Below are 16,286 nucleotides of genomic sequence, written 5' to 3'. Positions count from 1 at the left end.
TCTCAATATTAGAAGCATTAATAACAAGGTACATGAATTGCATGCACTTCTGGATGTCCACTCCCCTGAGATTCTCTGTTTATCTGAAACCTGGTTAAAACCCAACACTAAAGACAATGAAGTGTTACCACCTGGGTACAACATACACAGGCTGGATCGTGCTTCGAGGAAGGGGGGTGGGGTAGCTGTACTCTATAAATCTGAGTTGAATGTCACCATAGATGTAATACAACCTCCTCGGATTAATAACTCTGAGATTCTTGCCACCAAATTGCAACTTAATAAAAATAAATGCATTAATATCATCTGTATGTACATTCCCCCAGGTAACAATATATCTACATTTGAAGATATCCTGCACTGGTTATCATGTCACTACCCCCAAGAAACCCTACTACTTGGAGACTTTAACATAGACTGGGGCACCTGTTCCTTAGAATCCCCAACCACCTATATTAACCTGCATGCATTTACACAAATCATATCCACCCCTACCAGGATAGGTAAACCCAACCAAAAAGAAAGTATACTTGACTGGGTACTCATAAACAGTCACCCCCAACTGTACACGTCTGGTACCCTCCTTAATGGCCTAAGCGATCACCTTCTCACATATGTAATTAAGCACAAAACCATTAATTCCCAACAACCCTTACTCAGAAAGGTTAGAAACAATAAAAACTTTGACCCTGCCAAATTCCAACAAGAACTAAACTCATGTAATTGGTCTATTCTAAAACACCTCCCCTTAGAGGAAGCAGTAGCATACTTTAACAACAAATTCCCTGAGATCCTTGATTTGCATGCACCTGTACGTTCAAAGAGAACCAAGGCAAAAACTGCACCATGGCTTTCTATAGAGTCTAAACTCAAAATTACCCTTAGAAACAAAGCATGGGCTTTATGGCATTCTTCTAAAGACCCTCAAGATCATATTAAATACAGGCAATCCAGGAACGAAACCAAAAAATCAATTTTACAAGACAAAAAGCAATATTACTGTAATTTACAGACAGTAAATCAAAATAACCCTCAGAAGTTTTGGGCAGGTTTAAATAATCTACTACATCCTGGACAAACTTCAACCCCAATCCTTGCTGCTACTATTGATAAAACCCCTGAAGATGTTTCTGATAGTTTTAACCAATTCTTTACTGAGACAATTCAAGCCCTAGCTAGCCAACTACCTCCTAGCTCTCCTGTTCCGGAAAGTAGCACCCCTAGAAACCTACTTGCGTTCAGCTTCCAACCAGTCGCCACTTCACTTATCCGTACCTTGATCAAAAAATTAAAACCCACTACACTTTCTGCTGATCACCTCCCTGCCGAGTATCTACAAAAATCAGCTGATGCTATTGCTTACCCAGTCTCAATACTAATCAATCGAACCATAGTAGAAGCTAAAATTCCCACCATCTGGAAAATTTCCTATGTAATCCCACTTCACAAAGGAGGCAGCTCTACTGAATTCTCCAATTATAGGCCAATAGCTATACTCTCTCCACTTGCAAAGATTATGGAAAAATGTATTCATAGACAATTCATGCACCACCTAATCCAAAATCGCCTTATGGCAGACAGCATGGCTTCCGTCCTCATCACAGCACTACTTCAGCCCTCCTAGCCTTTACTAACACCATAAACCATAATCACAACAGTAATTATATATCCTCAGCCCTCTTTTTTGATCTTTCCAAGGCATTCGATATGATTGATCACCAACTTTTAATCCACACCCTGCAAACATTCTGTCTAGATACTGGAGCCCTCCAATGGTTTCAATCCTACCTGAATGGTCGAGAGCAGGCTGCCCTCTGGCAGAACAAACTCTCTAACCTTCTACCTAACACCCTCTGAGTACCACAAGGCTCTATACTAGGGCCCTTGCTGTTCTCCATCTTCATTAACGACCTTTATACTGTCATCCCAAAAGTCAGCTGTATCCAATATGCTGATGACTCTACTCTGATTTGCTCAGCCACATCTCCAGTAGAGTTATGGTCAGCTACCCAGACCACCTTTAATACAATAGAAAACTGGCTTTCTGAACATCGTCTGATCCTAAATCCCAAAAAAACTAAAATGCTGTTATTTTCACCAACACGTAGGTCTACCGCTTTCACCTTTACCATAAAATCAAATGATGGCACAATAATCTCCCTGACCCATCTACAAAACTATTAGGTGTCATCATAGACAATAATCTCAAATTTGACCTACATGTTAACCAAACTATCAAAACCATCAATAAAAACTAGGGTCACTTTACAGAATAAAAGCCTTCCTAACCCCTCCAGCTAAAATTGCCATAGCTCGCTCTCACTTTCTTTCAACCCTTCTGTATGCATCCCCTCTACTCGAATTTGAACAAGACTGTCCTTAACAAACTCTCAATTTGCTACAACCACATTGCCAGGTTTGCCACTGGGCTGCCTTTTAGGACACATCATTGCATCAATCTAAATCAGCTTGGTTGGCTTGAACTACCTAGCCTAATCCAGTATAACCAACTGATTATGGCCTATAAAATCCTCTATAATCCGGACAATACTCCTGCACTTAAAAATATTATCACCCCCTATAACAATCCTAGACCGCTTCGATCCACTAACAAACTACTAATTCAGACTAGCAAAATTAATAACATAGCCGGTGATTCTCTCTTTGCAAACTCTTTAAGTAGATCCTGGAACTCACTTCCAGCTGATATTACCTTACTTTCCACCTTAGGTCAATTTAAAACTAGACTCAAACAACATTTGTCACTTAACTGGCTATGTCAATGTATCAAGCCTGGCTAACTTGAATGTGTAAAAATCTGTTAACCAGTTTACTGTGTAATTTAATTTAATCCTGACTTGTGCTCAGGACTAACTTTAACCTGTGGAACTTGTTTAACTTGCTTACTTATGTAATCTCTGTAAATAATCTGTTTGTAATATGTTATGCTGGTATTATGTAATGCTGTATCTGCTTACCCTTGGAGCTTTTCTCCCCGGGCCTCCGCTGAAAATGGACATGCATCCAGTCGGACTATCCCGGACAACAAATGTAAAATAAAAAAATAAAATAATAAAATAAATATTGGTTCATACATTTTGTTTCATTGCTTATTAAAAGAATGTTTAAAACTACAAATTTAAACCACTAACAAGTGGTGCTATATTATACAAGGAATTTAATTCAATGTAATCAGGAAGGTGAATCAAAGTACAAATACACGAATGTATGGCACTAAAAATTGTGTGCAAGGACTCTGTTTTGAAAACAGCCCAAAGGTAAACTTAATTATTCACTGGCCAGATGCATTTTCTGTGAGTGTGGGTTTTCATGCCATTTCAATGAATATGAATTTTTCCATTTCAGTGAATGTGAGTTTCAAGGGCAGAGAGGTTTACTGCTTATGCCAAGTCTGTTTTTATTGTGAGACTGTATTGTTTAGCAAATGGCTACCTGTGTTTGTGCTATTTTATTTCAATATCTGTAATGACTGTAGAAGCAAATAAGAGAACAGTATACATGGTAACTGGTGAGAAATAACCAAATAATGGAACACTGGAATGTGGGCTGCTGCTGGGGGGAGGGGGTTGCAGCAGGAGCGGCTGCTCTGGGGGGCAGTCTATTACCCTGCCTAGGGCCCTGTTTGACTGTGATCTGGTATTTAAAGTAGAAAATGCTATGCAGAAGTAGTTGTAGTTAAAGATACCTTGTAATGTAGTTATTCTTCCTATGCATTTAAATAATTTAAGGAAATGACTGGAGTGGCTTTCTTGGGGAGTGACCCTGTGGGTGTGGCTCAAATAGGGGTGTTTCATGACTGTGGTGTGGGTGGGGCTTAAGGGGCACCGGAGCACTACTTCGCCTAGGGCGCCGTTTCGGCTAAGGCCGGCCCTCGGTACAGAAATGCATACCAGTACTGCACTGATGATCAGTTATCTTCCCATCATGTCCCCTAACACCTTGCTTCCAGTGTGGCTGTCCCCTTTGCTCCACACTAGCTAAGCTTCTGCTTTAGATATATTCAGTACTGAAAACTAGGCCAAATTAATTGCATACATAAGAGTGAGGCCTTCATTTTTTGTCATTTTAGTGAAGTCTTTTTTTCCCTGTATCAATTGTTGCAGTGTCTTCCCACTTGCAGTGTTTTATGTAGATTGTAAATAATTAAGAAAAAAACATATATATACCTTCAGAATTTTGCATCTACCCATTTTCAGATCTTGAGACTTCAATTCTGCACTTTTCCTTTTCAGGCAAACTTAGATGAAGCAAATGCTGCCCTGGAATCAGCCTCTAGGCTAACAGAACAGTTGGACATTAAAGAAGAACTGATAGAAGATCTTAAAAATGAAGGTAATTAAGTTTAACATTTCTTTTGTAAGATTGTCTAACATTGTAGTAGTTGGGAAATTTACAAGTATTACCAAGCATGCTGTATGGTTTTAATTTGACCAAGGATAAGTGAATCATTTAGGTATTACTTTAACATTTTGTTTAAAACTACTGTCATCAACCACGCTTGTTGAGATGCAACATTTTTGTATTTCATACTTGTGACTGAGGCATGGGGAGGTATTAGAGTAAAACTGGCGGATAACTTCCTGTTTGAATTTGCATATTTGAGCATTTGTCTCGTATGTAATTGCTAATGACAGCAGAGCTTGACTTCATTGACCTTGTGCTGTAGGTAATTGTTTGGATTTCCTCCTCTAATACCCCAAGAATGCCTGTGTTGGAATTGTCTATAGCTTCATTGTTTGGGCCATGCATGCCTCCACACAACTCTGGTTGTCACAGCGATGGACTAGGAGGGTGCATCAAGCTACTGTGCTCCCCATTTCTTTACTGCAGCTCACATCTCATTCCCTGTGCTCATGATAGGAAAGTTGTGGTATTTAAAGCTTGTAATGGCTCCCTGATAAGACATGGACTCATTTGTGATCATCTCACTCAAGTGCAATCGTAAGTTTCAAACTCTAGGAATGTGAACAACACCCTGAAGCATGCTTTGGGAATGCAAACAACTTTCTGAAACAATAAAACACACAAACAGACAAAAATAAATTTTTGCCAGAGACGGTGTACATGGTAAGGTTCTTTTGCAGTCCCCCTACACAGAATCAGTTTCAGCTGAGGCCACTGGCATGATTGCTGTCCAGCCCCCCACACACATCCTTCTGGACTGACCTGTTTCACTTGCTTCCTGAGGTCAAGAGCTAGTTGGCTTCAGAGACCCATGGTGTGATCTCAGAAGGGGAAAGCAAGATTCCTATTGTGCTTGTATACAGTTTGTCCTCGTGACTGCATCAGGGTTTCAGTTCCCAGCCTGTGACTTGAGGTCTCCAGGTTAGCAGTTTTCAGATTCACAGTGCACAGCATGCTAAAGCACAGATTGGCACCTAAGTTTGCTTTGCTCCGAGCTAGCCAAGTAGTTAGTCTTTTCTCAAGAATAGGAGGCCAGACTTTCAAGATGGCTGCACACTAATTCACACTGGGAGAGCTGAAATTAAGCTGTTAAAGAAGAAACTGAGAAATAACAGTGAAAGTGTCATTTTGGGTAAACTACAGTTACTGGCTAGTAAGTACACTGCCTGTATGCCAGCAAAAGAGAAACCAGAGAATCTGAAAAAATCAACCAGAAAAGAAGAGAAAACACTGGCAGGGAAGAATCCTACAGCTTTTTAGCAAAAAGCAGTTCAAGCTTCAGCTTTGGTACAAGAGATGGCGTCTAATCATTTAGAGGAAAAAATAAGTCAGATGTATTCAAAGGTGATTGAAATAAATGAAACGTTGAAAGAGTAGATCAACTCAAATAAAATGCTTGGAAAAAATAGAAGAAGCTTTACACAGCTATGTAGATAAACTGATACAATTGCAAAACTCAGAGGTTGAAATAAAGAAAAGGTTGGCTGAGTATGAGGACTTAAGAAGAGCTGTTTCAAAAAATTGTAGATTTCGAAGATAGAGCATGCAGAGAAAACCTGAGTTCTTTTGCTGTACTAGAGGAATTGGAAGGAACATACTTTATTAATTTTATGACATCACAAATAAACAGCTGGACTGGTATTCCACAGGAAAAAAGGGCACGAGTGCTTGCTGTAAAACTGACCATGAGAAAGCAGCCAAGACCTGCATTAGTAAGGATGCAATCATACCAGCAGAATGAGTCGATCCTAACAAAGCTGTGGAAGAAGGGAAAAGTATTAAAAATTGAAGACACCAGATTGTTTGTAGAAAATGATTTTTCACTTTACATCAGGCAGAAGAGTAGAAAATGTGTCCCAGCAATCAAGGAATACTGAGAGGCAGGTGTGAGATTCAAGTTGCTGCATCCAATTGTCTTCAGAATTTTTTTTCCTGCAGGATCAAAAACATTTTTTGATGCAGAACAGGCTAAGGAGGAAATAAAAAAAGATTCAAACAAAGAGAGCGAACAGAAGGAGACTCTACTTCTTATCCTTCTGACAGTAAAGCTCATAGAGAGACTTAGCCAGTGAAGACTTTTTCATTGTTCGAAAGGAAAATGTTGAGGAGACTGAAAAAATGCAGGAGTTGACTAGAAGAATCAGGATTACCTTGGACATGAACAAGAGTCTGCTGTTGGGAGTTGGAGATGAATAGTAAAAGAACCAGCAACACTGTAATTAGTGAATACATTAGAGTGTATAAAGCATTGATCATTTTTGTGAAACATGAGTTTGCAAGAAAAGATGGCTGAAAAAGACTGGACTTTTGTTGACTATTTGTGGGTGGACTGTAAAGCAAATACCCTACTTTGTTATTACTGTTTAGAAGGTGGAAAAAAGTAATTAAACAATGTTTGATCGTATTAGTATTTGTATAAAACATTTCACGATATAAATTGCATGTTATATATAGTAAAGCAGTTTTATGTAGTATATAGTCTAGGGTATTTTAAATGTGGGTGAATATTTTGAGGGACTGTTGTATGGGTTAAAAGATATTAAATTAAACAAGTACATTTTTTAGTTGTAAGAAATATAAACTTTACAGGATAAGGCCAGAAGGAAGCATGGACAAAGGCAAGTTTAATGTTAATATGCTGTGATCTTGGGCTACTGGAGTGGGGATAGGGGGAAAAGGTGCACTGATTATATGTAGAATTTCACAAGAATTAAGGTCTAGGTTAATACTCTTGACCTAAGGCTATAAACAAGTGTTTTTGTAAATCGGCTTGAAAAAAATAAGACAACATGATGAAAGCCATGAAAAATGCTAAGTTCTTAACATCTGCAAACATATTAGCTTGTTTTTCCCCCATTAGTAAATGTTCAATGAGAGTCAGGAAATCTACAGCTGAGGGCAGTTGTACATTCTGTTCTAAGAGAAATTTACAAAGAATTATTACTGACTGCTTTTACTTGGAGAGGAGCTGTTTGCAGGTGCAAGTAATTATTCTTGAGAGTTCTGAGCATTTTTTTGCAGATGGAAATGGAAACTATAGAATTACAGTGGCAAGCTGTTCAGTGAAAAAAGTTTGAAATTAAGGGAAGTAAATAAGAGGCAGCAGCAATATTTAATACATTTAATAGAACAGTGTACAATTTTATTTGATTTAAAGATAGCCAGTATGCTTTTTCTTAAGGCTAAAAGTTAATGCTTTCTGAAAGCATACACGCTTTATCACATCTGGGAAGGGACTGGAGATGAAGAAAGAACAGACAGCAATCGGTGTAAGTGAGAACACAGACTGTAGCATGTTTTAGTTTGGGTAACCTCAATTTTAGGTTGGATAATACTTGTGAGTGTAGCTTGTCTGTTTGGGATAATTGTTCCTATCTGGAGGATTAATCTTAATTCTTTTAAGATGTACATAATTTTGGGTGTTGTCCTAAGTTAATAGAGAACGGGGGTGTTTTGAAAATGTGTAACATTTTTTTTGAGGGCTTTCATTAAAACAAAGTCTTGAAAAAAGTGACATAGGTTAAAATGGAGATAAGAAACAACTGTATAAAAGATCAGCCTGCCAAACATTAGTGAATGCATGTAACACAAATGTATATTCCAAAAAAACTGTTGTGTATAATAGATGGGAACTGTTACATTTTATAATAACTTTGGTTACAGCTGAGAAAAAGGAAAGAATACTGAATCATGTTAAGAAATGTAGAATGCAAATAATGCTGTAAAAATACGTTTGGAAAAAGATGAGCTGGTGAATTTGACAAGGAAAGGAGTTCAGGTTGGATGCTAAGCAGAATATCATGGACAAAGGAAAGTATGAGTAATTATTTTAATTGCTAGAGGGGCTCCAGTACTGATAGAAGAGGAAAAAATGAGAATAATTATAGATTTGTTGTAATAACGAGTTATTGGCAAGGGGGAGATTACATTGCCATGAATTTGTATTCCATCATGGAGCGTAAGAAAGTTTTGGGAGAAATAATCAACTTTCAGTGGAATATTACTTATAGGTGGGGACTAGAACTTGGGGGTACCTAGAAGGGAAACTGTAGCATAAAATGGTGAATTTCTGAATAAATTAATGAAAATATTTGATATGGAAGATTAGTTCAGTAGTAGGAACTTGGACATAATTTACATATTCCCAGAGGTGCAATAGCTAGGCTAGGTTAGATAAAAATTGTATTTCACTGGAAAGTTTGCATTTAATTGACAGCTTTGACAGACATTCAATAACTATTTCAGATCAAGCACCTATAAAAGCTAAGGTCAAAAGGCAAGGGGTATTGAAGCAAAAATGAGACACTGGCACCTTCCCACTCAACTGTTAAAAAGAGAGGAACTTAAGGAATCAGTAGTGAAAATTATTCGAGTTATTAGGAAATATACAAATACCTTTAGAAGTTGCAACTAATAAATGGGATAAAAAGAAAATTGATAAAAGTAGGAGAGAGAGAGATGGTTAAGAAGTAATAGGAATTGCTTGAATCCAAAAACCAGGAACTCAGCAGAAATTCTTTATTATAATTAAATATTTTCATCCCCAAGGTACTGGGACTTTTTCAGAATATCACACTCCTAACATAAACCCCATTTAAAAGCATTTCCCCCTCGCATGACCCATGCCAACCAATAAATGTCACCTTTTCATCACAATTTAACAGTTAATAGCAACAAACATACTTAATTATTTTAGCTGGAGTTAACAAAATCCAAAGTTTAAATGATAAAAATATGGTGTAAAAAATATATGTAAATATATAACAAGTATATATACAGAAGTGTGAAATTAACCCTATTACTGTATCCTTGTTTTAGTGCCACTAATATTTTCTAAACACTTGCAGTAGATACTGCATCATTTAACCTATCTGGACCTGTGGCATGTGTCCTGAGTTGCCAGTGCAATTCCTTTATTTCTAACCTTACCCTCTGTTGTCCTCCTCTTAAGTCCCTTTCTATTACTTCCAACAGCATAAAAAAAAAAAACTAAATTCATGTTCCTGGTAATTTTCAGTATGCTTAAATAAAGCATTATGCTAGTCTTTCCTTTTTATGTCTTATTAAATTGGTATATTCTATCTCTCAATGGGCTCTCTGTTTTGCCCTCGTAGAAATGGGTAATTTTTTTTTACATTGGGCTAGGTATACGTCTCCTTTCGTACAACAATTACTGAACATGGAACTATTAAACAATCCATATCCCATTGTAAATGTACTCTTTCTCCTCTTTTATAAATGGACATGGCCTATAGCTTCCACCTTTGTCCAATTTATGCCCTGGTAATTCATCTTCATCTTCATGGTCTTGGTACTCTCAATTACATTTTTGAAATGCAAGTCCTTTTTGTAAACAAACTGCGGTTCTAATCCTAAAATTTGTAGGTGTTTTTCATTCACCCTAGTAGATTTCCGACCATTTAAGAGGTCCAAGAGAGTAAGGAACCAATTGAGAGACTGAGGGAAACCACCTCTACAGTGGGGACAATGTGAGGGCAAAATCAGGGACCCAGCCCCTATAAGAGGGGCAGGGGAGAGGTTATACAACACCACAGTAGATTGTATAGTGACTAACAGCCAAAGTGGTTTTAAGATTTATAACCTCAATAATGCTGGTATTTCAAGTTTACACCCTGAAGTATTTAAAAAAGGCATGACATATGTACTTTTTAAGAGAGTAAATCTGGCAAATACAGTAATTTAAAGTTGTATGTTAGGAAACTTAATTTTAAAATGCTATTTGTAAATCAGAAGAACAATAAAGGAGAGCCGGTTGATATTTTTAAGAGGTCCAGTACATTCAGTCTACCCTGACATGCTAATACTGCATTACAAACTTATACAGTTGCTGTGGGACAAAGGGCAATTCATTTCATATAATTTAAATCAGGTAGAAAGTGATATACTAGAAAGTGTTTGTAGTAACGAAGTTAGATTAATGAAGCCGGACAAAGGAGGTGATTTGATAATTATGAACACCAATGACTATAATGTAAAACTGGAAGCTATGTTGTGTGATGAAGTATACAAGGAAATTTCTAGGAATCAACTCAGTATTGCTTATGCCAGGATAGATGATTGTACTGTATGATTTATTCATGCAAGAACAAAAAAACCCTAGTGCAACTACATGAAAATTGACAACCCTTAAATTTTTAGCATTTTTAGGATCCCTAAAATACATATAAAATATAGCTGATCCCCCTTTGAGCCCTATTCTTGATACAAAAGTCTCCAATGCATATATTGTGGCAAAATTTATTCATATGAAAGGAAGTCAGGAGTAAGGAAAGGCATCTTTACAAGGATTTTTGGGATTTTTTTAAAAAGTATCCCTGGATGTTTGACACTATTTTCGTGATTATTGATGCAAAGGACCTCCTCTCAGTAATGCTACATAAGCAGTGGTTAGTATGGTTGTATAATTATGTATGTGGATTTCCAACTAGGGTAGCAGAACCACTGTTAGGAGTTTAATGGATTGTGTTTTGGAGTATAAGTTTATATATTTTGAAAGTAGTATAGTCCAACAAAAAACTTGCAGCATGTACCCCCATGTTTTCCAGTATAGTTATGACTTAGTGAGAACATCTATGTGTGATCAGTTCTGGGTATCCGGATGCCTGAAATGTATATGGCTGTTTTTTGGAAGATTAATGGAATTTTTGCATTCTATTAATAGTAGTACTTAATTCCTTAAGTTTATAGTGGAATATTCCCACAGTAGTCTGTTATTTGGATGTACAAGTCAAGAAAAACATGATCAATCGGGTATTTATATCTAATATTTACAGGAAACCCACATATTCTTTCACGCTCCTACATTTTAATAATTGCCATACAAATTTCCAGAAGAAAACCCTTGTCAAAGGGCAACTGCTAAGGTTAGCATAACTCTTTTCCCTTTTGAAACCTTTATGAATGAGGGGATATCTGGGGGGACTTTTTAAACAACATTTATACCAAAGTATATGGTAAGAGAAATAAAGGGACCTATGTTGCATTATTGGGAAGAGGTGACAAAGGGTGCGAAAATCTACCCCATGATACTGGTAAAGTTAGAGACAGATTTTGGGAAAGCAGTAGTGAGAATCTGTAATGCAGATATTTGGACAATAAGTGAGCATTGATAGAAATTGGTACCTATTTAGGGTGAATGAAGAACACCTGTGCATTTTAGAATTAACACCATACTTTACATATAAAAAGGATTTATGTTTCAAAAAATTAGTTGAGAGAATAGGGAACATGAAGATGAATTGTCAGGGGAAAATGGGAACTGTAGGTGTGGAAGGTATAGATAATGCCCATTTATAAAAAGGGGTTAGAATAGATTTATAATGGCATATGGATTGGTTAAGAGTTCCATATTCAGTAATTGTTGTACAAAAGGAGTAGTATATTGAACCCAGTGTAAAAATGCCCCTGTTTCTATGAGGGCAAAACAGAATACTGAGAGATAGAATATACAAACATTTATATGACTTAAAAAGGAAAGACCAGCATAATGCTTTATTTAAAGACATTGAGAATTGTCAGGAACATGAATTTAGTATTTTTGCGTTGTAAGTATTTGAAAATGACTTGAGGAAGTCTGTGGAAGGTGAGGCTAGAAATAATGGAATTGCACTGGCAACTCGACACATGCCATGGGTCCAAATGGCTTACATGATGCAGTATCTATTGCAAGTATTTTGAAAATGGAATCTTTCAATATTTAAGCTATTTTTTAAAGCAGTTTACAGGTTAGCTGTGGTTATATTAGCGCCACTAAAACATGATGTAGTAGTAGTAGTAGGGTTAATTTTATGTTTATACATATGTACATATTTTTATCTATAAATTATATTTTTACACCCTATTTTTATTTTAAACTTTTGTTAACTTCAGCTCAAATATTTGTTGAAGTACATTTGTTGTTATTAATTGTTTAATTGAGATGAACTGAATGCATATTTGAAGGTGACATTGGTTGGTATGGATCATGCAAGGGTAAAATGCTTTGAAATGAGGTTTACATGAGTGCAATATTCTAAAGAAGTCGCAGTACCTTGGAGACAAAAGTGTTTGATCTTTATATTAAAGAATTTCTGTTGAGTTCTTGGCTTTGGAATTTTGCTTGTTTTCAGTTTCCTGTGGGAGAAACTTATTAATTACTTAAAGGGGCTGAGAAAGGTTAAAGTATTGAAGACTAAGAGTATTCTCACAGAACAAAAGGAGGTGCAGATGCTTAGTGCTAAAGTGAGATTAACAGAGTACCTGGATGATATGCATGAGTTTAGGCAGATTGCTGTTAAGCAACTATTTTTTGATAACTTCAGAGCACAAAAACTTTTAGCAGAGATATTTTGGAAATTTTATGAAAATTTGTATAAAGCAGAGAAATGTGGAAATCGAGAGAGCATGAATGGAAATATTTATGGAAAACTTAATTATGCCAAGCCTAGAGGTAGATGAGGCTCAATAGTTAAGAAAGGAGGGGATGAGATAAAATGGTGGTGTATAATCAATCTTTAGGAAATTCCCTAGGAACAGATAACATTCCTGTGAAGTTTGGAAGTTAGGAGGGAAGAATGTTTTAAAGCTCTGTATTTTAAAAGGAGGGGAAGCACAAGCTTCTTTGAAGAAAGCTGTGGTAGATGTATTACCTTAAGATGGTATAGACCCATCACACCGTGCTTCATACAGCCCCTTTTCAATTTTTAACCACGATTATAAAGTGTTTGTTTATACTAGCTAAAAGAATGGCAGAGGTGTTGCCACAATTAATGGATATGGATTAGTTTGGTTTCATAGAGGGGGGAGGTAAACATTTGAGAACATTAGTAGAACAATGGTGATCCAGAGGAAAGCAGAATGTAAGAAAATACTGCCATTGTTGAGGTATTGGTTCAGTGAAAGCATTCAACAGAGGATTCAGCTGGGATTTTATGAGTAGGCAGTGGAAGTATTTGTATTTCTTGATAAAGTAAAGCTAATTAGCAGGATATATGAGAGATTACAGGCAAAAAAAGTGGAAGTGGTCCTCTCTAATAAGTTGCCTGAACAGAGGAACCAGGCAGGGGTGTCCTCTCTTCCCTTTATATGTGTTGTATTTAGAACCACTGGCAAAGAAAATAAGGCACTGAGAAATTCAAAGAAATAACTGGTGTGGTAATCAAGAAGAGCTGGCTTTATTTGCAGATGATATTTTTTTGTATCTGATAAATCCAGAAAAGGACATATCAGGATTGTGGAGCATTTTGAGACAGCTTTAAGTTGCTATAAATTATGTACACACGAGCGCATTAGTTCAGCAGTATGATAAGATGAAGCATTTAGGAGTATGGATTAAAAAGGCTTCTGTTACAGCAGGTAAGGATGTGTAAGAAGGGACCAAAACAATAATCCAAAAGCTGCAAAGCTGGAATCTGTTGTGTGGATAATGATAGATACAAGCAGTGAATTTGTTTTATTTCCTATAATTGTATAAACAGTTCAGGAATTTTTTATCAACCTGAGAAGTTGTGGACAATAATTAGAGTTGAAAGAATTTATCTGAAGGAGAAGAGCAACAGATAAGTGCATACGTTGATCCATCCAGTGAAGCAAGATGGTTTAGGATTACCTAATTTGAAGGAATGTTTTTAGAGCTACACAGTTAAGACTCGTATACATACTACAAGCAGAAGGTTTTAATTCAAAATAGAAAGGGATGAAGTGTGGGGGGGAGTGCAAGATATAGACTGGGATTTTGGATGCAGATTCTTAAGAAGAATAGTAATCATACAGAATATTATATTCATAAAGTAACAAAAATATTCTAAAAACTAATCCAACACAAGAATGGAGAAATGAGATTTTGCCAATAGGGATGACTGTAAGTGCAAGTAGGGGTACAGAAAATGGGTCAGAGGGGGGGGGCTGGAATTGACTGGAGAAAATTGGCAAAGGAGCCAAACTATTGGGAGCAAATAACTAGAGAGGTAAAGGTAGAATGGGATGAGGCCAGGAAGACGTTTAGACTGCAGGCTAGAGACTGCCTTCCTTACTAGGGATTGTATCATAATAAATACAAAGAGAATGGGATAGGGGGATCTTAAGTGGAAGACCTGCTCAGGTGGGGCTTTTAGTCAAATGTAGAACAGAAGCTGCTGTAAGATTATTAGTGGAGTGTTTAAAATATTGCAAGATAACTGTGAATCAATCATAGGCAGATAGAAAAATTGGTGAGAGAGACTGGAAAACAATTTGCAAGAGAATAATTGGAGGGCATATAATCTTTGCTTTGAGCTGTTTGCATAGGTAATTTTATACTTTAAGCAGACTTCAAATAGTTTTTCTTTAGATGGACAGCAAATGTTGGAGGTATGATTGGGAAGAAAGAGGTAACTGATAACATGTTTCGGGAATGTAACAAGTTGACAGATTTTAAAAATTTCTTATAGACTACTGTGTCGGAAATATTGGGTGAGCAAATGGCTATAACTAAGGATGTGACTTTTTAAGGTGAACAATTGGATCTACATTGCCTAGACATAGTAATGGCTTATTAAGTTTAATTATGTTGGCTGCCAAAGAGTAATTACTAGAAAATGGAATAAAAGTGTAAACCAACTTTATTTGAAGTACTGAATATTATAAAAGAGATCAAAGAACTGGAAAGGGGGCCTTTAGAAAAGGAAAGGAACACATTTCATGGAAAGAAATGGAAAGCATGAGAAAAAATATGTAGAATAATGTTCAGGAGGAGGAGTGAGGTTGAGAGGAAGGCAGGAATTCATCAATTTATGTAACATTGGAGTGATGGTAATTACAAAGAAAAGATCCATGTAATACATGTAAATAAAAATGTTAATGTGTGTTTGCTTATGTCTTAAGTGATTCAGTGAAGGTGTTTAAAAATCTTTCTTGTTCCAAGTAGAGCATCAATGGAGACCCATTCCAGGCTTCTGTTAACTTCAGCAAATTTTTCAGGGTTCCAAAATTCAAAATATGCACCCTGCAGTGTCTGTTGCCAATGCTTCCTTCAAATGCCCATCTGAAGGACGTCTGCTTACATGTATATATAAAATATATATCTATATTGCCAGAAAGCACAGAAAATTTACTAAGCTTTGCAGCAGAGGGATATAATTTTCAACTATTTATTTTTATTTCCATTTGTTAACCAAGATATACTGGTTTGTGAAAGACCACTTTTCAGCAAAAGCCTGGGAGCTTGTCCACTACCCCAGAGTATTTACAAAATTTCTGACTCAAATGATTCCTTGTTTTAGGATGAAGTGTGTGCAGATTTTCCATTACCTGGAAGACTGCATGATCAAGGTAGTTTCTGTCGCTGCTAGGCTTCATGGCATCTTGCATCATAGTGGCTCTCTTGGCATACCTGCAGATGAGAAAGCTGTAGTGGTACTTAAGAGCAGATGGGATCTGCTTCTTGCGAGTATCTAGGGGGTGACTTCTTGGTGGATACAGTGATGTACTCAGAATGAGGGAATGCCCTTCAGGGCACCTTTACTTGCATTTACTGACCGTAGATTCCTTAGACCTGGTCGGGGCTCATTTGGGTGATCTTTAGGTCCAGAGTACTTGAGGGAAAAAACCCACAAACATCAATGAACTGTTGGCCATCATATGTGACCACTGCTCTACAGCAGGGTGTTTCCCAGGTGGGGACAGATGGTACAACCAGAATGGGTACAGAAGCAAAAACATGAAGAAATGCATTTGTACCTGGTTTACAGGCTTGACCCTTCAAGCCTGGGAGGTGCACTTGAAAGCTGGTGTAACACTTACTGCAGTCTGTATAACCCAGGGATGCCAGATTTCTTATCCGGCAGGTAGGGACCCAAAAAAAAAAAAAGTTTTAATGTGGAACA

The 16,286-nt window shown here is 37.0% G+C and overlaps 1 protein-coding gene across 1 annotated transcript in view; it reads left to right on the top strand.

Moving 5' to 3' along the window:
- TRIP11 (thyroid hormone receptor interactor 11) overlaps positions 1-16,286 on the top strand; it is a 1,664,886-nt gene that overhangs the window by 1,378,993 nt on the left and 269,607 nt on the right. Inside the window, exon 16 of the mRNA XM_044073627.1 lies at positions 4,254-4,353. Within this exon, the coding sequence (XP_043929562.1) occupies positions 4,254-4,353 (100 nt within the window). The remainder of the gene's footprint in view (positions 1-4,253; positions 4,354-16,286) is intronic.

The sequence above is a fragment of the Protopterus annectens genome, chromosome 6.part0, assembly GCF_019279795.1.
Source record: "Protopterus annectens isolate FY-2018-M chromosome 6.part0, PAN1.0, whole genome shotgun sequence".
Classification (NCBI taxonomy): Eukaryota; Metazoa; Chordata; order Ceratodontiformes; family Protopteridae; genus Protopterus; species Protopterus annectens.
This window is presented reverse-complemented; position numbering and strand designations above follow the sequence as displayed.